The following is a 24,004-nucleotide window of genomic DNA, read 5'->3' as shown; positions in this document are numbered from 1 at the left end:
GGATAAGGTGTTGGAGTGATGGCTTCTAGAAATGGGGCCTGTCTAGATTTGATAAAAAATTACGTTTTTCAAATAGCGATGGTGCTGTGTTCTACCTGAGTAATGTCCTGACTATAATTGGTGATCAGTTGAATGCCACTTTGGTGAATAAAAGTAACTATTTAATTTGAAACAGCAAAATCTGAACATTATTCCAAAATTTTGGACGGCAATGTATATATACACATATAATACATGCGTAATACATATACATAATGTACATAAACAACCAATAAACAAACAAATATAAATAAAGCCTATTTTAAAAAGGTTTTCAAAAGTTTCATTAATTATACATTTAGTTACTTCTTATTTTACTTTGAACCAAAAATGTAGGCTACATCTTAATTTAAGAATTATCTGATGAAGGAGTAAAAAGTCGTTTAATATATGTTTGATTATATATATATATATATATATATATATATATATATATATATATATATATATATATATATATATATATATATATATGCAATTGCATTACAGTGTATGTGTACGTGACTGTGAGTACTATGCTCTGATGAAGTGAGCTGGCAGAATCTCAGCAGCACGTATATCAGATGAAATGGTTTGGCCCTCAGGGTTACAGGAAGTTGTAGCCGCTGCCATGTTTAGCTGCTTTGTTGTAGATTTCTTGTAGGTTTCCTGCAGATTTTTTTAAGTGTTGCAATGGAGCCGAGCTGGAGTTCATTTTTATTTCAGGTAAGCCACCCGTTTAAAATAATCGCAACCGCGCGTGAAAAATAGAAAATCTATCGGGACATTTAAAGACAACGCGAGGCGTGCAGATTTGAGGTTTGAAAGCGCAATTTTAAAGCATGAAAAAAACAATGGTAGCTAAGCTAGCTCACATTAGCCGCTAATGCTGCATCTCCCCCAGACTTCCAGCTGTGAAGTATGAGGGAGACGTACATGGGATTTCTTTCCCACTTTTCCCTTCCCTTTCAAATTTACACTGTGTTTTACATGATTGATCGCTGTTGAGCTTAAGTTAAACTTTTTCAGTGGGCTGCAAGAGGCTTAGTCTTGTGGACTCATTGATTTTGTTGTGACACAATTTGGTTGTTTTGGCCAGACGCAGCGTCCATGGCTGCGTAGAAAATAAAAACTACGATGTTTGTGTACTATTTTGAGCGCAGTTTTTTATATTTGAAATTTTCTTTATCTGCCTAATTGCTTCACCATTCTTTTTATTATTGTTATTTTCTTTTTCTTAATCTTCACGCATCTACATATTACTTTGATTGGAGGGAACGTGGGGATAATGGCTGTGTTTCAAAACCTTGTAAGCTACCTACCTGGACAGCATTTCGGGGCACGAAATTTCGAATGGAACGTTCAAACGTGTATGTGATGCAAACCATGCTATTTAGATTCGAATGTTCAAAAACGCTTCTGATTCCTTAAAATTCGGTCTAGGTAAACAGCTCCCAATGTTTTGAGACGAATTAAATCTGTATAGGAATAGTCGTGGGTTAGTTTAAGTTTGAAAACACTTCTTGAGTCGTGACTTATTCTTCTCCCTCCAATAGTAAAAAATAATGTGCATCAGCAGGCTTCAGTTGGAATTTGAACTTTGCTGAATGGTGAGGCCATGCTCAGGCTTCAGACATCGTTGATCTTATACACATGTAGTTGTCAAACCATGCATTTCATTGTCAATTTTGAATAAAGAATAGTGCAAATGCTGCTTCTACACTGATACAGTGGGCTACGGTATATTTATCGTGAAATGTGAATACCAAGGGTTTGTCTAATTGACAGCATGCAACTCTCAACACCATGAAACTGATATGGTTCCTTCTTTAAAAGTTAGGTGTAACCTAGGCATGTATTTTTGTTCAGTTGTTACTCTTAAGCATTACTGCTCTGCTTTTTTGGAGGGAGGTATAAGGAAGTGGTGACTTAATGAAGCATTTTCTTTCTTTCGTCTTTTACCTTGGGAGAGAAAATATTTGAGGCACTCTAGGCTTGATTCCATAAAAGTTAGCCTAAGTGCATTTTCTTTTTAAGTGAAAAGAGAGAAGCAGACAGTGTCCAAAAGTTGTTGTGAGTTGACTGTTTACAAGAAGGCTTGCATCTTTCTTGGTGTATGTGTAACCGGTCCTGCTCAACCCGCTCCGAGCGGAATTCGAACCGGCATCAGCTGGCATGGGAAGCGGGCCTGCTAACAAGGAAGCTAATGGCTACAGTTTCTAGCGTCAGTTGCCAGTGCCCCTCTTGAGGCCAGGGGAGTGAGGATTACACGTTCCGCACAGCTATCACGTACCAGCTGGCTCCCATTACACCCACCTCCCTAAACCTCTCTCCCTTCTGGGTCACGGCACCACCATAACTGGTCCTACTCGACCCTCTCTGAGTAGGACTCGAACCGGCATCAGGCGACATGGGAGATGACCACGCCAATGAGAAGGCCACAGCCTCTAGCGTCAGTTACTAGTGCATCATGAAGCTAGGGGAGTGAGGTTTACACATACCGCACAGCTATCATACATGCTGGTAATGTAACTGGCATATAAAATTTTTGTTAAAATATACCTAAATGTTATTAATGAGTGCAACAAAAATCCATCTTCCAAACCATGTATGTACCCAAATACACTTTGATAAACCTATAATAATTATATTATATTATAAATATTTTAATTGCATAAATGCATCATTCACCCGAGCATGTTGACGCCATAAAAACACACAGAGAAAATAAGATCTGGCTACTGTAGCGTGTGTATAGTGTGTGAGTAGCTAAAGCTGAGTTAGTAATAAAACCCAAATCAACATCGAACCACATTCATCTGCGCAGTGCAGAGCCAAACAACAACCAAAAAAAAATGTCCTTCGGCAAAATGCATGCAGTTTTATTTTTTAACCAAAAGAGGGCGAAAAGTTATATAGTGTAGCTTTAAGCTTCAGCATCAGCTTTAGTGTTTTGTTTGAGCTTCGATTAATTGTTGGCTGATTCTGTGACACTGTGCAATTTCTTGACCTCACTATGCTTATTTGACTTCTGCTGTTCTGCCATCCTGTGACATCTTTTTTGCAATGGTCATAAGTCAGAGTACATAGACAAGCTTAAACATAATGACTGCACTAGATATTTTTTGTAACAAGCAGGATTCACCTGATAATTTAGGAGATAAACACCATTACATTTCATTAGAAACTTCAGAGTTTTTCCTGCAAATGTCTTAAAACCCCATAATATGCTTTTGGCTACAAATACTTTGCACCTCAAACAATTTGGATCAGTTTTGTAATGCAGAGGTCAGGTATTTGGTTATAGGCTCCTAAAAGCTGGTCTAAAAATGCTTAATTTGATTCCACCCATGTGATGAGGCCTCTAACAAGACAACGTCTAGCACGTCACTCCTCATTGTTCTGCAGGCGTCGGAGGTTATTCATGAGCAAGGCATTGTCCGGCTCCCAACAGGCTTCTCCTAATCCGTCTGCAGCAAACAAGAAACAGATTCACTGGGTTTTCTCTTTAGATGGAAGGAGTTCCATTTGCTCTTGTTCTTGTTTTCTTTTTTGACAGGTTTCATAAATAGATATGTTGGTTTTGATGCTAAAAATATTTTATTTTGTGATTGTTTTTGGTTTGATTTAATGAGAATGACTGTAATAGGCTTATACTGTACAGATTTAACTGTGCATCTGGTATGTCCATCAATCACAAGCTTAGTCTTTTACGTGGGCACCTGGAAGAGGTTTTTACAGCAAATCAGAGAGCGTATAAAGACACTATCATATAGTTGATTCCATTTTTCATATTAAGCATGTACACACAATGTGGATTAACCTATATTCTCTGTGACCTGTCATTCAAATGTACAGTTGACACTGTACAGAAGTTCCCTGTCAGAAGTTTACATAACACCTTAGCCAAATTAATTTAAACTCCTGACATTTAATCGTAGAAAACATTCCCTGTCTTAGGTCAGTTAGGATCACTACTTTATTTGTGTCAGTATAATGGTAGAGAGAATTAATTATTTTAGCTTTTATTTCTTTCATCACATTCCCAGTGGGTCAGAAGTTTACAAACACATTGTTAGTATTTGGTAGCATTGGCTATAGATTGTTTAACTTGGGTCAAATGTTTAGGGTTGCATTCCACAAGCTTCTCACAATAAGTTGCTGAAACTTTGGCCCATTCCTCCAGACAGAGCTGGTGTACCTGAGGCAGGTTTGTAGGCCTCCTTACTCGCACAAGCTTTTTCAGTTCTGCCCACACATTTTCTATTGGATTGAAGTGAGTGCTTTTTGATGGCCACTCCAATACCTTGACTTTGTTGTCCTTAAGCCATTTTGACACACATCTGGAGGTATGCATGGGGTCATTGTCCATTTGGAAGACCCATGTGTGACCAAGGTTTAACTTCCTGGCTGATGTCTTGAGATGTTGCTTCAATATATCCACATAATTTTCCTTCCTCATGATGCCATCTATTTTGTAAAGGGCACCAGTCCCTCCTGCAGCAAAGCACCTCCACAAGATGATGCTGCAACCCACATGCTTCACGGTTGGAATGGTGTTCTTCGGCTTGCATGCCTCACACTTTTTCCTCCAAACATAGCGATGGTCATTATGGCCAAACAGTTCCATTTTTATTTAATCGGACCAGAGGACATTTCTCCAAAAAGTAAGATGGCTTCCTTGCTGAGCAGCCTAGTTTATATCGACATAAGATTAATTTTACTGTGGATATAGATACTTGTCTACCCTTTTTCTCCAGCATCTTCTCAAGGTCCTTTGCTGTTGTTCTGGGGTTGATTTGCACTTTTTGTACCAAACTATGTTCATCTCTAGGAGATATAATGCATCTCCTTCCTGAGCAGTATGATAGCTGCGTGGTCCCATGGTGTTTGCTTGGGTACTATTGATTGTACAGATGATCGTGGTACCTTCAGGCATTTGGAAATTTCTCCCAAGGATGAATCGGACTAGTGGACAATTGTTTTTTTCAGAGGTCTCTGCAGATTTCTTTTCCCATCATGACAAGCAAAGAAGCTCTTGAGTTTGAAGGTAGGCCTTAAATACATCTGCAGGTACACCTCCAATTCAGTATACCTCCTATCAGAAGCTAATTGGCTAAAGACGACATAATTTTCTGGAATTTTCCAAGCTACTTAAAGACACAGTTAACTAGGTGTATGTAAACTTCTGTCCCAATGGAATTGTGATATAGTCAATTAAAAGTGAATCAATCTGTCTGTAACAATTGTTGGAAAGATTACTCGTATATAAAGTAGATGTCCTAAACAACTTGATGGTCAAAACTACAGTTTGCTAATATTAAATCTGTGGAGTGGTCAAAAATTTCATTTTAATGACTTCAGCTTAAGTGCAAGTAAACTTCTGACTTCAACTGTTTGTTGACAGTAACATCACATTTTAAATGAATGCAAAATGTTTGCTTGAGGTTTCATTTTTGTATTGGTCACGCTGGTGAGATGTGAATCTGCTTTTTGTAGTGCCTACAGTGCTCTTGCTTTTCTAGGTATTTTCTATTAGTTTCTGTGCCCCTCTCTGCCTCCGTGTTATTTATGTTGGAGTGATCTCAGACTTCCAATGTGGATTTGTATCAAAATCATCAAAGAAGCATGAAAACTCAGCAGGCCGTCCTACTGCTGTCACGGTTGGAGTGCTTATGGCTGCTTGGCAATCTTACATTCATTAAAATTCAAATATAGGCCTACACATACTTGCAGCGTACTTTTGCGAATGGTACAACTAATACCAACTGTAACCCCAGCAGATAATTTAAGCCTGGACAGGCACACAAAGACCTCAAGGCAACTGTATTCTGTCTAATTACACATTTGTAATCTTACCTAATCAAGCCCACAAAGACCCACTACAAGGCCTTAAAGACCATTAAATGAAAACACAAGAACCAAACTTATTGATGTTCTTAAAGTAGGATATATAGTATAATTAATAGAAAAACATTCCAGTTTTGAGTTGCAGCTACTGCAATTAAAGGTGCACTTGTTTTTGAATGTCTTCTTGGACTTGAGGCAAATCTATTCTCCTGCTTGAATCCTATGGCGCAGTGACCAATGGGTTTGTTTGCATTTATAATTCTGCGTTGGTGTGTCTGAGTCATACTCTGAGTACACCGTTAAGTGCTATAGTGTATTTGAGAGAAAACATAATTTCTTTTCATATTTAAACAGAAGAAATGCAATTCATGGATTCAAAAGTATATCTTGTTAGATTATTATAGTTTTAAAAAATTAGTTAAAGTATATGAACATGTTGAGATTTCGGTGCATAGTATTAACTATACACGTCATCTGCCACTCAGAGAGAAAATAAATCGGACATTTACTGTATGCTTGTGCTTGAGTCACTTAAATAATAATAAATAAAGGTTTTGGCATACTTCTCATAATAAATAACTGGAAAATAACTCATCTAATTAATTACTACTCGCTTGACAAAACATTTGTGATTTTAAAGCTTAAATGCTGGACTTTACAATGCATTAGACTTGCCATGATGTCATCATTTTCACACTGGTGCGGTATCAATGTTCAAACTGACTGTACTAGTAATACCGCTGGTTAAATGCTAGGTGGTGCTATGGGGTAATGTTCGTTGTGCAATAGCCTACACGAAAATTTAAAGCAGCTTGATTTCAAACTTTGAGTTAATTTATTTTATCCAAAAAATAAAGTGCTATCCGATTAAATTGTTTTGTTCACCAAACCTCAACCAACACACTAAACAGAAAACATAGGCTATAAAAATGGTTGTTGCGCAAATGCACACATATTTGTTTGTCATGTTTGCCAAAAGCGGGTAACGCTGATAGCTTTCTAGTGGATTCATCACTATCGATCACAGCCTTTAGAATGTAGGTGGCCATCTCAGAAGCTGCCTTCAAAACTTTGGATTATCAATGTTTAGGTGTCATCCACTGCTGTGTCATAATTTACCTGATAGCGTGGATCAAAGAAGGCGGAAAGCCGCATAATTGAGTTTTGTTACTCCTGTACATGAGGTCTAATTTAGCAGAAACTTCTCTTTCATGGATGGTGTTAGATTGATGTCATTTTCGATGCAGACCATGCTAGTGAAATTAAATTATTAAAGTCTAATAATAAGTTAATAGTTATATCATGTATTATATAATATTTATGAATACAATGGATTAAACGTTCTATCATGTATAAGGTCGTACGATTGCATAAGCACACAATCAACCTCTATAGACAACACATCAGTCTGTCAGTTTGTCTAAATATAGCCCAAATAATTGCCTAAATATTGTGTCAGCTTACCGTTACTAGGGACTGTTGAGGTAGACTTAGCTCACTCTGAGATTACACGTAACATCTTTTGTCAGTGCATGTGCTATGCTGCCTGTGTAATTGTGATACATCGGTTAAGAACACGTTCATTTAGGTTAATTTATCATTGGTCGCTATCTCTTAATTGCATCCCTTGCACCAAGTATAACCGGTATATCCTCGTACCGTGGCAAGCCTAATGCATATAGACTATCTGAACGTGCGTTTTAATTTGCTGACAATTTAGAATCTTTCATATCTTAGAAAATATGATTATTTTCTGTACATCATACAGTCAAAACATTGTGTAGATCAGAAAGTTCTCGAGTAGAAAACAACAATTATTGTGTCACTTACATACTAAATATGGCTTGTATTGAGCAAAAGCCCCAGGAAAAAAGTAGTTCAAAAGTTGTAAACGGATTTGTCTTTTTGTCATGTTTGATAATAAATTATTATCTTGAGTCCAAATGCAATGTGAAATTATTAATGATTATTAGATATGATGCATAGATCTTAAAATAATCTTGGAGAAAATGTGACAACCTTTTAACACATAACAGCAAATGCTGTTAGTCACAAAGACATGCGCTTGAAGAAACACTTTATTATATTTTTAAGAACAGACAAAAGAAAAGCTGTCAATGCTTGTGTCTGATATGCTGTATACGCTGTGCAGCACAAGCCTGTCCCGTGGAACAAGCACATGTAAAGTGTTATTGCTTTATTTTTTCCTGTTTCATTAGTCTGAAAACTGTTTTGAAGAATACTGTCGTCTGTGAGAATGCTGCAAATGATCTCCGATCATCTCAGGAAGTGCTGTGAATTTAGTTTCCACTAAGCTTTATTTCCACGCATTTGGCATGCATTGTGAACACAACTTTGCTGGTTCAGTAATATATATCTTTGTATTAAAAAAGACGAAAGTGAATAACTCACGTTCACCTTGAACCTAAAATGGAGTTCGATTTTCTTTTCTTTGGGCTGCATTAACTCTATTATCAAAATGCTATATAAACACACATATGGCAGCATTATTTTGGGAACATAATGGAATTTATTAGGCCTGTTTTCATTATTTACATTTTCATTATAAAAGAGATCAAATGACTATTCGACAACAAAAATTTGTTGACAATTTTTTGTCAATGTTGTCAATAATGTCGACTAATTGTTTCAGCCCTATTTCCAATATAAATATCTAAAACTCCTTTTAAACAATGTACATTTTATTTAGCAGCTGTACTGCAGAAGAAAGAATTGTTATCAGAGAATGTTGAATATAGTATTAAAAATACTAATATTTTAAAATATCTAAAAATAATCTAAAATAATAATCTAAAAAAGATGTATTCACCTGAGAAGCAGCATATAGGATATTTAGACTTGCTTTTAGAGAATATATAGAGTGAACGAAGTCAAAAATACTTGTATACAAAATACACACATTTAAGATACATCCTCTTAAAGCAAGTCTAAATATCTTATATGTTGCTTCTCAAGTAAATGTATCTTTTTTTTTTTTTGTTTATATTTTTAAATGGAAAACAAGACAAAAACACTTGATAACAAAAGGATTTTTGCAGTGAATTTCTTTACTGAATTAAACTTAAAAGAGCACCTATTATAGTTTTTAAATGTTCCTAATTTTGTTTTGAAGGTATCATACAATAGGTCATAAAACACTTTCATTTGCTCATAATTTAAATAGCAGCATTACCTTTTTTTTCCCTGTGTCAAAACGACTCATTAAATGAACCATTCTAAAGGATCCATTCCCCTTCTTTCAGAGAGCTTAATCTGCTCTAATTGGTCAGGTGTCCCAGTCTGTTGTGATTGGTCTACCACTTAGTGTAGTGTTTGAGGGCGGGTCAAAGCTGTTCGCGAGCAGCCAATGAAGACCAGAGGCGGGTTTTTACCAAATTACATAGGTTAGTAAAGGAAGTAAGTCTGGAATCACTTTCAGGTGTTCAGAATCGGTTCTTTCTTTTGGGAGTCAATAACTCCATTTGTTGTGTGCTTTGATATTTGAAACTTTGCAGACTTTTTTACATTCACAAACAGCTATATAACACACTACAAGAAAGGTAATATTTGAAATTACCATAATAGATGATCTTTAAAAAGACGAATTTGTCCTATTGTTAGTAAGCACATTTAATACAACATTTTAAGTTGGGGCACAAGCTGAATAATCAGTTAAGAGCTAAAGAATAATAGTTCTAATAATCGTTAGCTTAAGTGATTATCAAAATAATCGTTAGTTGAAGCCCTAGCTTCAACAAGGTTTTGTTGCACACTGGTCTATTATTGTGGTAACACAATGGCACATAACAGCAAAACACATGCAAGGTGGCGATTCTCTGCGCCATCGTAGCTTGCAAAACTAATAGTTGGGGTTTGATAAAAATACAGGTTTTACAGATGCTCTTAATGCTTGTTTTGTTTAAGAGACAGTTACAGTTTTAGCACGTGTTCAACAAATCTATATAAATTCTTGTAAATAGAACAAATTATGCATTGAAACAAAACAATTTTTTTATCAATATATTAATATTAATCATATTGATCAATACCAAATAGAATATAGTGCATGTGAATCAGTTGAATCGGGAAATCTGTAGCAGTACCCAGCCCTTTTAATCGGTCAAACTAGAAGATTTATTATTAAATAATAATAAACAGATAATTAAAAAATGCCAAATATCAGGCCTCTGCAATATATCAGTCGACCACTACTTTACATATTGTATGGGGGAAAACATTAGTGTGATCATAATTTTTTTATATATTTAATTGTGTTTGATGGAAAATTTAAGATTTGCAGGTTTAGAACAAGAATACGGGTGAGTAAATTATGGTTATTTATATTTTTCTGTGAACAAACACTTTCTTGCTCTTAACATTAGTCTAACCTGTAAAATCATGCTCTGGAAGACCTTTATGAAGAATTGCTTTTAGTTCAGGTACAGGTCTTTTCACAGAAGATTTATGTTTACAAGGCTGCAGCAAGCTGTCGATATATTTAACAGAAGTACTAAAGTCTCTAATATGACATGATGCACTTCTGCACAGTTGTCAATTGCTCTTAGTGATGTGATCTAGCCTGTTCTAGTCACACAGGGATTAGCTTTGTTAAATGGGTAGTTCTTGCATTTCTTGTGTGGAACGCTAAAGGAGATGTTAGGCTGAAGGTAAGCCTCAATGACCATTACATTTTCATTAAAAAAAAAAAAAAAAAAGGTCTATTGAATGTAAATGGTGACTTATCTAGCATTCTACTGGGGATTTTCCACTGCACGGTACAACTCGACTGCTCACTTTTTGGGGGGGTTTCCACTGTGGATAGTACCTGATACTTTTTTTTAGTACCACCTCGGTCGAGGTTCCAAGTGAGTCGAGCTGATACTAAATGTGACGTAAAAATCCTGCAGATCACTTATTGGTCAGGGAGAATCGTCACTACCAGTATCACTGGATTTCCGACACGCGACATCAACCCGCTAGTTTTAAAGTTAGTAACGGTGATAGCAGTAGTATTTGTTCACGTGACTTAAGAATTGTAAAAAAAGAAGTGGATGTGCGCAAAACCACACTGTGGTCAATAAACGAGGTGCAGATGGTCCACGCGTTAGTGATGAGTGAAACGAAAAAGTCTCTCAGGAAGTGTCTCAGCTGTTGTCCGCACCTGGGCTCAGCCACGATGGAGGATGGTATGTTATGTTATGTTAACAATATATTCTGTTTAAGATTTGGGGCAGTGGTGGCTCAGTGGTTGAGGCTCAGGGTTACTGACCAGAAGGTCGGGGGTTCAAGCCCCAGCACCACCAAGATGCCACTGTTGGGCCCTTGAGCAAGGCATTTAACTCCAGGTTTCTCCGGGGGGATTGTCCCTGTAATAAGTGCACTGTAAGTCGCTTTGGATAAAAGCGTCTGCCAAATGCATAAATGTAAATGTACTCTGCTTGAAAGCTTCACTTTATTTAGTTGATCAGCTACTGGAAGCTTGCTTCTAAAACAACCAGGCCAATTTAACTTACACTTGTGTAAAGTCACCATGCGAAAACTGCTTTATGCTAACAGATAGTGGTTGTGTTATTGTTTTGGTCAGTTTGTGTCATGTTTAAGATGATGTCACGGCAGTAGAGGCAGCGCAACTATGACAATCATCCTATAATCCCACCCATGCTGAGGAGGCACTAAACTGCAGTTGAAATGCAAGCTCAGAAAAGTAAAGCGAGTAGAGTTGAGGCAAGTCAAACTGTAACGTGCAGTGGAAAATTGCCATAACTTGCATCTCCTTTTGTGTTTCATAGGAGAAAGTCATGCGGGTTTGGAACAGTAGAGTAAATGATGACAGAAATGTATGTTTTGAGTGAAAAAAAGAATAACTGTAATGTATTTTTATTTTAGATTATTTTCATAATCTGTATTATTTTTCATTTTCATAGTGTTGGTTGCTTTTAAACGACAATGGATGTACTCTTGGATCTGAAAAATTTCAAATCCTTCTCTCTCTCCCTCTCTCCCTCTCTCTCTCTCCCTGTCTCCCAGTATCTCATTAGTCATCCTGCACTTTGCTGAACAGCTGACTCATCCCCCTGCTAGGTCCTAGTCAGGGCTTCTCTTGTTTTCCAAGTTGCACAGATGCCCTGAAAATGAGTCAGTTTCTATTTTTGCTAAACATCTAACACCGTCTCTCAGCTGAGGTCGTGTGTACCTCCATACTGTCCAATTGCAACTCTGGCTCATAATATCACAGCCAGTCATTTCTCACAGCTCAGGCATACAGTTCATGTGTTCAAAACAAATTAGCCTACATAATTATTATACACTATAACCCTGCCAATGAAATGCATACATGCGGTGTTCCGAGTGATGTTTCTCTGGGATGTTGTATTAGGCTAGTGCCATGATTAATATAAAATTTAGCTAACGCTACACATATATTTAATGCAAGTATGCAAATATTAAACATGAATGCTTGCTTGGCCAACACATTACAAATGTGCAGTCTAGATGTACATGCTTCTCATGCATTCTTGTTTTACTTTGGTGGTGACAAACCTCAGTAACGAAGGGGCCAATAGTGTTTGCCTTCAAATGTCTGTGGCATATAATAGCCATACATATGTTGGAAGTAGAATAAACTTGCTCATTTTACTACACCGTTGATATTTTTTTTTAATTAAATTTCTGACATCAAGATTTTATTTTGAATCGTGCTTTTATTAAGATGTGTGTGTTTTTGTTTTTTGCCTGATGTTTCACTTTTCTGGAAAACAGTTCTGACATGGACCAGTGTCATCATTGAAGATGTTTAAGTCATGTCTGAAATTACATCTCTTTACACTGGCCTTTGAATCTGACAAATTAAAAGTAGGACACAGTTTTGTAGCGTTTGTATTTTAGAATACTTGTGTATGTGGTAATTTTTAAATTTTATGTTTAATTTCTTTGAAGCACTTTTGTCAACTCTGTTGTTTTTAATGCTATATAAATATAAAGCTGAGCTGAGATTAAAACACAAATGCTGTGATTTTAATAATATAAATATATATTTTACATGTGCTGCATGGTTCACTGTGGATAAGTGCTCTGCTCTGTCATCTGATACAACATTAATTATTCGGAATGTCTGGAGTTTCTAGTGGATGAGCAGTCAGATTTATTTGAAGTACGCAGCTCTTCCACAGTAAGATTTCAGCCTTTATCGATTTAATAAATTACACTAGGACATCACGATTTTTATTTGATTTAACTGTCCATTTCAGTGTACAAGGAGTAACACACCACATGTACAAAATGAGCCTGTGAGCATTTTAAAGCAGTCGTTTGTAAGTCATACTGTGCTGTTGTACCGGATGGAGTCAGTGCTCTGTACTACCGGTACTGCAGAATCACCGGTATCGTTACATCTTTTTTTTTTTTTTTTGTATCGACTTGGTATGGATGTACTGGTACTTTTGACAACACTAGTCTCTTGTTAGGCTCATATTAAATTGGTAAGTTTTCTTAAAGTCGGCATAAACCAAATTGTGTCCATATTGTGACGTATTTATGAGTAAAACAGCTTATCGATCAAGAAAAAAATGTAGAGTGAGGACTTGATTTTATCCATCAGTTTTTTATAAGATTGTAAAAAGTGGGACACACACTTTCAGCCATGCCGCTTGTGAAGCAATCTCAATACCAGCCTGCTTTTCCACTGACTTGAGAACCGAATGATGATCTAACTGACCACGTAGTAACATAACCAGCCCACAAGCACACACTGCACATAGTCTTTAAAAGCGAGAAAAAGATCAAAGCATTTAAATTTTTTGAAACACAATACACCAAATACAAAGGGTAAAAGAACACTTATGCTGTACTTACTAAAATACCTGGATTAAAAAATACAAATAAACTCCAGTCACATCTGTCTCGAACGTAACTGCAAATTCGCTGTTATTCCAGAGCCAGTAACCAGGGTCATTTGGGGTAGGGAATAAGGTTTTGGGAGGGAAACAGATGAAAATGCACCCCTTCATCTCAACATTAGCAGTTAACGGCAGGTGTGTGTGTGTGTGTGTGTGTGTGTGTGTGTGTGTGTGTGTGTGTGTGTGTGTGTGTGTGTGCAAACCTATTAAAGGAGCTGCAATAAAACTGACTAAAAACATAGATTAAATTCAGCATTGCTTTGCATACTTCAGCAAAGAAGGGTCAATCATATCAGCGTAAGAGAAGTTGACATTTGGATTTGCCTAATAATACAAATGGAGTACATTTTGATTACATGTCGACTTTTTTAATGTTCTTAACATATTTGCAGAATTCTGAACATATAAAGGTGATCCCTTTTAAGCTGAAGCAGTCTCCACATTAGCTTAAACAAACAAGTCATATTTCTTCTTGTGTGAAGCTTTAAGGGGATTTATAAAATTAGGCTAGTTGTGTTAAAGGTTTTAATTGAAGTTCCACTCCCTGAAATTCTAACAGCAAAACTTACAAATTTGAACTACTGTCAATGTCACACCCAATCAAAGTAATTTGAAATTTTCTTTCACACAAATCACGAGTTGTTTTTACAGAAAATAATAGGCCCCGACACTATCCAGCCCAGATAGTTGGTTTTATTGGCCGATTCTGATGTTTAGCAGATACATCTTTCCATCTCTTTAAAAGAAATAAACTAGTTTACGCTAATGTCTGCTATAGTGCCCTTTGCAGCAACACTGAGCATGCACTGCTTACTTTTATTTTGCTTGGGATGTTTCAGGCCTAAAAGCTTCTATGAAATGTTGAGACTTTAAACCACTCTACTGCACCCTAAACCAGGTCCATAAACATGTTAAGAAGTCCTCTTTCTCTTTCCTAGCAGGCCAATGAAGCCCTCCACCACCAGCATCAGAACAGCCTGCTGCCACTGCTCAACTCTGGGAATGAGCCGCAGGATCAAAAGCCTGTTCTTCCCATCCCTCTTGACCAGAAGCCCCCAGTCAGTGCTGCTGACCTCCACAAGGATAACATGGCAAGCGGAGGGGGCATGGGTGGCGGTCCGGTGGTTGTAAAGAAAGAGCCCAAGTCAAAAACGCCCTTCATATGCGGCTATTGTAACAAGGCCTTTCGGGACAGCTACCACTTGAGGCGGCATGAGTCCTGTCACACAGGCATTAAGATGGTGTCAAGACCCAAGAAGACGACCACAGCTCCCACCATGGTGCCTCTCATTTCCACTGTGCCACGGGACAACAACGGCAATCCCTCATACATCTCCACAATGGCGGGCATCCTCACCACGGCGACCACTTCCGCATCCACGGCCGCAGGTGTGATGTCGGCCCTGCCTCAGCAACAGCCAGCCGTACCCAAGAAGCCCCCCAAACCAGTGAAGAAGAACCATGGCTGCGAGATGTGTGGCAAAGCCTTCCGCGATGTCTACCACCTTAATCGTCACAAGCTCTCACACTCAGACGAGAAGCCCTTCGAGTGCCATATCTGTCACCAGCGCTTCAAGAGGAAGGACCGTATGACCTACCATGTGCGCTCACACGACGGCGGTGTACACAAGCCGTATATCTGCTCTGTTTGTGGGAAGGGCTTCTCTCGGTAGGTGGAGCCAATTCATGGCTAAGTTTTGTTAGCTTTTCTAGTTTAACCAAGTTTTGTTATCGGCGCTAACTTTGAACAGAAATATAAACTTCAGAACTTTAGAACAGAGATTTTATAAATGCAAAAATTGGAGAAATACAATATTCTAGTTGTTTTTAAGGTAGGATACTTCTGGACTAAAGCCAGTTCACAAGGGATATGAGAAGCAAAAATCTGGTCATTGGTGCTTAGGGATTATTATTATTATTTGTAAAAAAAATTTAGCCTTATTACAATCCAGCAAAAGCTTGTTTGGAGAGAGATAAGTTAAGTCCTTTCTGGATTGTTTACTTAAATGACAAAATGATTAAATTCTATCTTGGAGGAACAAGATCAGACCCTCCAGTTTTCAGGAGATATGAAGGCATCTGAATATGAAAGTATGATTTTCTGATTGTGTCAGCAAAAGGAAAAAATTACAAGAAAACTAGGATCACTCATGAAGGTTTTTTCAGAAACTTGTAATGAAAGGCATGTGTCCTATATAGACTAACATATTTTTTGTCGTATGTAACTTCCATTCCAACAGTCCAGATCATCTTAGCTGTCATGTCAAGCACGTACACTCCACAGAACGACCCTTTAAATGCCAAGTTACGGTAAGACAATACATGCCCTTCTCCTTCCTGCACACCAAGCATTGTTTTAGGTCCTGTTTACACCTGGTATTATAATGTGTCTCTGGTGATCCGATCACATTTGGTCAGACGAGACACATCGTTGTTTACACCTGGTCGCTTAAAAGCATCTCCTGTGACCACTTGTGATCGGATTTGGAAGGGAGAGTCTCTGACATGCATCAGTCACTCTGTTAGTGTGTTTATGTATGATATTAAAGCACAGCAAAGTCAGAAAAGACAAAGAAAGTGCAAAAAAACGGTGTGCTGTTTCACCCAGATGCATCTGAATTTAATCGAAGAACAAGTGCAACTTTTCGAGCAGAATTATCCATTATTTTAGTGGGTTGTCTGTATTATTTATTAAATAAAAATGTATGGTCTTTTGTCTTTTTACTGGGATAGGGAAAGTAGAGAGGTGACAGGAAATGAGAGAGAGAAGAGTGGGAATAGGATCAGGAAAGGACCTCACGAGCTGGGATTTTAACTCTGGTAACCCGTGATGCATCAGCACCACATTTCATGAACGCAGCCAGCTAGGCTACAGCTCTAACTGGGTTGGCTGTATTAAAGGAGCTTCAGATGTTCCTGCTTCCCATAAGTATCCCTGCATTCTGATATCATTCTGACACACTAAAGAAGATCTGTGAAGTTCTTGTGGTTGTGTATTTATCTGCGTTTTTAAAAAAATTTCCGATCGGATGGTTATTTCCTTTTTAAAGCCGCAATTAACCAGAAAAAATGTAACTCTTGTTTTCTAACAGGTGCATAGGTGAGGGGTGGGGCTTATGCTGTCCAGGATGCATTCAGGACGAGTTAGCATTTAGACCTCAAATGCATTTTTGACGACATTTGTATGTGTTTTTTGTGATCCAATGACAAAATGTATTAGTCCTTTTTAGACCTGTCTTTAGCGCTGAACACGTGATTGAATCATCTGAAACGCATCTTAATACCAGGTGTAAACGGGGTCTTAGATACTACATTTAAGTTTCACTGTTGCTCTTTTAAGTGGTTGCTCATGTATTCCGTTCATTGATACAATTATAATATGTCTCCTTCATGGCAGGCCTGCACGTCTGCCTTTGCCACCAAAGACCGTCTGCGCTCACACATGATACGGCACGAGGGCAAGGTTACCTGCAACATCTGCGGGAAGATGCTGAGCGCCGCCTACATCACCAGCCACCTTAAGACCCATGGGCAGGCCAACTTCACCTCACCCTGTAACAAAGGTACACCAGTCCACACCCTGTCTTACCCTGTCACACCTATTCTCAGATGTCCACTGGGATGTCTTTTGATGAGGCCTACTGAGCATCTCAAGCTTAGAGTGTTAACTGTCCTGCAAAGAACTGCTCTGCATTGAATTCAGCAATGAATTTGAAGGAGAGGAGAATGTGTGAGAATGAGTGCCTGCACTGAACCTCTGGTGGCAAAACAAAACATTAAAACACAGCTACAAACTTTAAATTACACTTTAAATTCTCCAGGACAATGGGTCACACGTTGTCTACAAATGTTAAATAAAACTCATCAGCCTCCAGCACAGAACCTCTGACTGAACAACAATTATTTACATTGAATGGTTGAACATGCAATAAAAAGTCTCTTTAAAGGTACACTCAGTACTTTGTTTGAAAATGTGATCTTGGATTTATAATGACACTTAAGGTCCTGAATGCAGCATCATTCAAACACAGAAATTCAATATTTAAAGTTAGCTATGGTTAATTTAACCCATGAGTTAAAGTATCCAATAAAAAAAGCGATTAATGACATTAAGCAAGTAGTATTCGGCTGGTCATGTGATCCTAACATGACAGCTCCCAAGAGGGGAATATTCTCCTGTTTTATTCTCCATGAAGAATAAAATCACGTTTATAAGGTAACTGATATAACTTGAGTCTTAATCTCTTATGAGTGGTCTTATGCATATGATTTTATGCATATGTTTTACAATTTCAATTCTTTATTAGTAAAACTTTTTTAATGAGCAAAAAAAAAAAAAATGCATGCACCTATTAGAAATCAGGCAGTTTAGCCAACATCAGAGAAACGTTTCGGTCAAGCACACATTAACAAGATCTTAATCTCAAATGTGCAGTGTTATTAGAATTAAATGTTTATTTTTGGTTGTTTTTGACTAAAACAACAAAGGATATTAAAGAGACATTATTCAATGACAAATGGACTGCAAATATCTCCTCTTTGGACACACATTACATGGAACAAGTCAAACCAAAATTTTACTCTCAAAACACAGTGAAAGGATCTCAGTCTAAACTTATTTGCCACTATACTACTCAATCACTGGTGAGTACAATTCAGTGTTTTTTGTCACATAGCGTGAGATTTACTTGCTTTGTAAAGGGAGTTACCACTTTGAGTTAAAAATCGATTTTGGATTTGAAGATAATATATCGAGATAATTTAAATGTAGACTGCATTGCATCAGAAAATCTATTTTTTCCCCAGCCAGATCTAGCCGACTGCAATATGTAAACTGTCCTAACAATATTTGTGTGCATGAATGATAACAGAATACCTTATGTTTATGGGTGAACTATTGTGACAACTAATGTGAAATACTGAACTTCAGTAACTCTATTCCTTCCCACTTTATTTACCCAGACTCTAACAATGTGTGCAACTCTGGCTCAGCCACGCCAGTCACTGCTTCTACTGTGTCCAACACTACGTCCATGAATCGCGGCAGCGTCAGCAACCCCGTCACCATTGCCGCCCAGATGAACATCACCACCAACACAGTCAACATCACCTCCCCTGTCAGCCTGCAGCACCCGGTCACCATCACTGGTCCAATCAACATCGCCTCCGTCAACATCCCGGCCACAGCGCCGATGAACATCGCCCATCCCGTCGCCATCACCTCGCCCATGTCAATGAACATCACCGGTCCCCTCAACATCGCAATGCGACCAATGGATAGCATGTCTTTCCTCTCGCAGGTCCTGCCATCCTCCCCGCCCTGGTAGAACTAAGCCTTGTCTCCACACCCTAAAAAAAGACCACTTCTACTTGTAAACCTCATGTCTCTTGTTTTAGTCTTCCTCTCCAGCTATGAGGAAAAAAGAGCCTGAAGGAATGCCGAGTATAGGGAATGTCTCAATGTAGACATTCAATGCAGCATCAAGGAATACGGATATCATATGGAAGATAGTTGGCACTTTGCGTCTCCTTTGGTCGATTGAAGGATAAGCAGATCCAGATTGTCTAGAGTTTAGTGAGGACAAAAATAGTCATTGCATGGACTGGAAGACTGACATGCTGTATGTTTGGTGATTTTTCACTTTTCTAGTGCCAGAAAATCCTTGTCGGTCTGCTATTTGAAGCGGAGCAGATCGCCCCCTTTAAATAGCAAACATTTGTTAGTGTTAACGGTTCAAGGACTTTGGCAAATATTAACTGTGAGGAATTTATTTTTGTTACATTAGCTTGCTTATCAGTATTTAATAGATTTATGCATTTTAATGAGTCATGTACAACAAAAGGGACAGTGGCTTCTATTAATGGCAGATGAGGTTTTTTTTCTTTGTTTGTTTTGAAACAATTCTCTGAAATGAGGAAACTAAAGTTTCGTTTTTAAAAGGCCTCTTTTCATTGTAAGCCTTTTAAACTAGCTGTGTTTTTATTTGTATTATTATAATCATTATTCTTTATAGGTAATCTTTTGAGTTGGTCATTCCTGATTGTAGGATAATTAAGTTTCAATAGCTGGGATATTCTTCTGCTTGGAGATGTTGGACATTACAGTAACAATCTGATAAAGTCTTGCACTGAACACATATCTTTATGGTGATATTCTTAAGGCAGTATTATTTCGGATCAAATATTGTGTTTGTGTTTGAGTGTTGGTTGTTAAACCTATTCAAATAGATGCCTGGTCACCTAGTGGCTGACTTCAACACACTGAATGGTCCATTTTAACATGAATATTATCCTAAGAGTATTTAGTTTTGTAACCTTGACTTCTCTGCTCTTCCTCTCTGAAGGATGAGGGCTATTTTCCTAAGGAGCATTTACTCAGGGACTTTGCTGAGGTTGTCCCACTTACACTCTTCCAAACCTAATTTTTTACGCTATTAACACACTAAATATTTTTCCCTATATTGGTGAATACTGAGACATACTTAAGAGGACTGGGTGCCAAGAACTTCATAGCTGTTGACATGGTCATCCATCACCGGACTGAAACGTTAACACAACCTCTGTTGCTTGTTCGTTTACCCCAGTCACAGTATAATTCAAAACTGCCTTCAAATTTTCAGGTTTCGCATCATTGACAGCAGCCCTGCTCCAAATGTTTGACAATTACAAATTAAAAAAAGAGTCAAAATACTTGGACATTGATGTTTTGTTTTAGGCACGCCAAACTTCTACACCATGTCCTAACCAGCAGCGACCACACCAAGTAACAAGGGATAGGACAATATGTCGATCACTTTTATATCAGTGGTGTTGCACTGGGTATCCCTGCCTAATGTGAAATGTCATTGGTCCAAAATTCCGCTCCTCATAACTGGACATTAAAGATCAACTATCTTCTAAATGGTTGTGATTGTGTCATGCCACATTAGCGTTCAGTGTGGGCATGCAAATTGCTTGTGAAACTTGGCGTATCACACCTGGCTAGGACACGTTGATAGGCTATACAAATATCCCTAAAGAGGGGATACACTGATCCGATACCTGGATTGGTATCGGCTCTGATACTGACGTTTTTACCTGGATTGGGTATCAGTCGGAAGAGCCTGATCTAAATCCGATACCACATGTTAGTTATGGTCATTACCGTCAAGCTCAAAGTATGACATAAAAGAACCTTTAAAGTAGTCAAAATAACTTGTGCATTTTTTTATAAATATGCATGTATACGCCACACGCTTCCCTAAACGCATGCCGCCCTGTTGACACAAACGCACATAAGCACAAGCGACGCACAATATGTGGGCACTCCACACAAATTCATCTCAGATGTAGATGCTAAATAATTTGGTTTGCTTATAACATGCATTGAAAACGGCTCCTGATGTGCATTTCACTAGATGTTGAATGAGAAACAAATTAAACTTAATGTAAACTAGTCTAAAAACACTCTTCTGTAGTCACCTGAAGCAATCAGTCTAAATAAAAGACCTAAGAAATTACAATGCAAATGTATCACTATTGTATAATGACATTGTAAAATAACATTTGTAATTTAACAAATTATACAAAATAATAAAATATTTGACAGGGTTCCAAAATATTACTATGTGATTGAAAAGTGGACTGATATCCAATTACAAGTAAATTGATAAATGGCTTCTTTTCAACTTGAGACTTTCATTGGAATAGCTTTTAATTTTGCTGCTGCATTCAGCAGACTGGTTAACAAAAACAAAAAAGTTTTTCTTAATAGGCTGCACATGTTGTTATATTGTTTTTATTTTCCTGTGATGAAATAATGTGTAGTTAGAGGTTTTTGTTTCTTTACACATAAGAGTCCTCACAATCAGTTCTACACAGTGAGTTATAGATATTCTAAACTCATTAAGAATAAAACAACAACATTGTTTTACGATGTCGGCCGATACTGAGAGTTCAGGTATCAGAATCGGATCGGGAGAGAACATATGTTATCAGTTCATCCATACACCAAAGTAGATTTTCTCTTGGCTTTCCCCTCCCTTTTGGATATCAAAGCAATATGCCTTTCTTTGTCCATCCTGTTCACCCAGTCAGACCTTCTTTGTGTTATTAAATGGTGAAACTGATGGAAGGTATGTTGTCATGTCTTGCCGTCTCATCTGATGCTGTGTGAGCTTATGTGATATGATTGATTTTCGAAACAAGAGTAAAACCAGCTGAATGTGATCATACTTTAAATAACGATGTCATAGCTACCACTGTCTGGGCATAAATTGCCAAAAAAAGAGTTAAGTTTGTATTAACCAGTGTTTCTCAACTTACTATGACAGTGTTGTCCATTTGAACCTGGTAGTGAAAAGTTTGTAGTCTTAAACTAGTATTACATGGACTTACATGTAGGGTTGTAAACTCTGAAATAACTCAATGGCCTGAACAATATTTCCTTTTTTTTTTTTTTTTTAAATGTTTCCTTGTTTAGCTTAGGGGGCCGTTCAGATGTAATGCATTATTGCACTTAAAAAGCTAGAAGCTGTGCAGCAATGGAACAGAATGCATGTTTGGAATGGAATGCATGTTTGATGCGCATATTTTAAAAGCATCAAACGTGCATCAGAGCATCAAACGTGGCACTACTGCGTGAGATTGCATTCACAATAACGTATTCAGTGTGAACGGCCCCTTAGGCAGCTTCTTTTGGCTGAGTTTGAAGAACTGGAATTCGAGGAATGTGATTAGTTGTGTTTTTCAGTCAATTCAAAGACACAAACACTACAAAAAATGAAAATATGTTTTTTTAATTGTGCTTGTGATAAATGACTGTCCTTCCACAATGGCGTCACTTCCGTGCCTGAACTGCATGTCTGAGAATGCCACAGTGAGTCTTCTCTGCCAGGCTAGCAGCGCTCGGCAATGGAAACTGCCTGGGCGGCCAACTGCAGTTTAACTGTTTACCAAATGTGTGTGGAGATTTAGAATCTATTTTGCATATGAAATATCAAGTTGTCATGTTTGATGAACTATGAATTTGATTTGTTTTGTTTTTTAATCCTATATAGTATTGTTGACATGAATTTACTCCTTATGCATCAGTATCTTATAAAGAACACTTTTGTTTAAATGGGGGGGGGGGGGGAAAGGACTAAAAAGACTGTGTTCACTTTTGGATTGGAGATTTAAAAACAATTTCCAGTCATTTCTTTAGAGTCATTTTGATGAATTGGCAAACCCATGTGAAGGCCAATGAATGTCTATCTTTGTACAAAACCATTTAGCTCAGAGAATGTGGTAGTTATAATAGAGACATGCAAGGAAAACAAGTAAAATAACCTTTTATAAGACTTTTTGTATTAGAACATTATCATTGGTAATTTTGTATATATAAAGAGTTTTTTTTTTTTTTTTTTTGGTTAGTAAAATATTCTTACTTTTTTAATGTATGTCAAAAATAATTATGTAAACACATTGCGCAATGTTTTATGTGCCTTTTTATTTGGGTTGTCTTAATAAAAGTAAACTGTTAAGTTTGGATTTGGCTCATTTTGATATCATGTGATATCTTGTGATTTGATGTAGCTTCTCTGGCAACGTTCCTTGCAAATTGTAAATTGACATAATAGTGCAATCTTAGTGTAAACAAAGTAATGTGCCCAGAAATATCCATTGCCTGTGAAGTATGACCCAACCTAGACCCTGAATAAAAATGTTAGTTTCAGTTGTAATGATTAAGACATTCTCTGTCTCATTCACTGTTGGATCCAAATTAAGTGCCTTGCTGAAAATTGATTTTTCATTTCATACACTGATGAAAATGAATAGCAGTTGAGAAGTGAAAGCAACGTCAAAAGAAATTGAATGCATCCATCTAAATTAAACTCGCTCTTCATAATTTTCTTCCATGCAGGCAGACAGTAGTTTTAGATGTGGCTGTAAGTATGACAATATAAGTCTGTCATATCTTGTTTGTTAATCTTGTTGTGAGCAATTATGATTGTGGTATTTAAACTAGGTTTGCAAGAGCAGTGCTGATTTAGGGCCATATAGCATGATTGCATGTGTGATATTGCATATATACAACAGTTCATTGAACAAGTAAATCTAAAAAAAATTAAGAAAAACTGAGTTCGGTCATAAAAAACACATCTGAGCATGGAACTACTTTATTACGCAATGGATCAGAATCTGCTGTTGCTGGTTCAGAACAAATAGAGAAAGAGATGGAGTGTGTGCAATCACCTGTTGCCATACCCAAGCAGAGATGC

The 24,004-nt window shown here is 37.5% G+C and overlaps 1 protein-coding gene across 2 annotated transcripts; it reads left to right on the top strand.

Annotated features, from left to right (window-relative positions):
* The first annotated feature begins 677 nt into the window (after positions 1–677).
* Positions 678–23,452, top strand: LOC127632098 (vascular endothelial zinc finger 1-like). Of its 2 annotated transcripts, none has more exons than XM_052110582.1 (5): positions 678–744; positions 14,705–15,432; positions 16,004–16,073; positions 17,161–17,326; positions 18,726–23,452. In XM_052110582.1, exons 1-5 carry the CDS (start codon positions 712–714, stop codon positions 19,088–19,090), a joined length of 1,362 nt encoding a protein of 453 aa, XP_051966542.1. In that variant the 5' UTR covers positions 678–711; the 3' UTR covers positions 19,091–23,452. The 2 variants fall into 2 exon arrangements, with proteins under 2 accessions (XP_051966542.1, XP_051966541.1); XM_052110581.1 differs by having other exon boundaries at positions 14,702–15,432.
* Positions 23,453–24,004: the final 552 nt, after the last annotated feature.

Source organism: Xyrauchen texanus, chromosome 38 (genome assembly GCF_025860055.1).
Source record: "Xyrauchen texanus isolate HMW12.3.18 chromosome 38, RBS_HiC_50CHRs, whole genome shotgun sequence".
NCBI classification, from domain to species: Eukaryota; Metazoa; Chordata; class Actinopteri; order Cypriniformes; family Catostomidae; genus Xyrauchen; species Xyrauchen texanus.
This window is presented reverse-complemented; position numbering and strand designations above follow the sequence as displayed.

What these genes read in the sequence shown, in the direction of transcription:
- LOC127632098 (XM_052110581.1), top strand. Translation starts at nt 712, where the DNA reads ATGGAGCCGAGCTGGAGTTCATTTTTATTTCAG. An exon ending in TGTGGGAAGGGCTTCTCTCG is followed by an intron (nt 15,433 to 16,003) that starts GTAGGTGGAGCC and finishes CCATTCCAACAG; the next exon opens with TCCAGATCATCTTAGCTGTC. An exon ending in CCTTTAAATGCCAAGTTACG is followed by an intron (nt 16,074 to 17,160) that starts GTAAGACAATAC and finishes CCTTCATGGCAG; the next exon opens with GCCTGCACGTCTGCCTTTGC.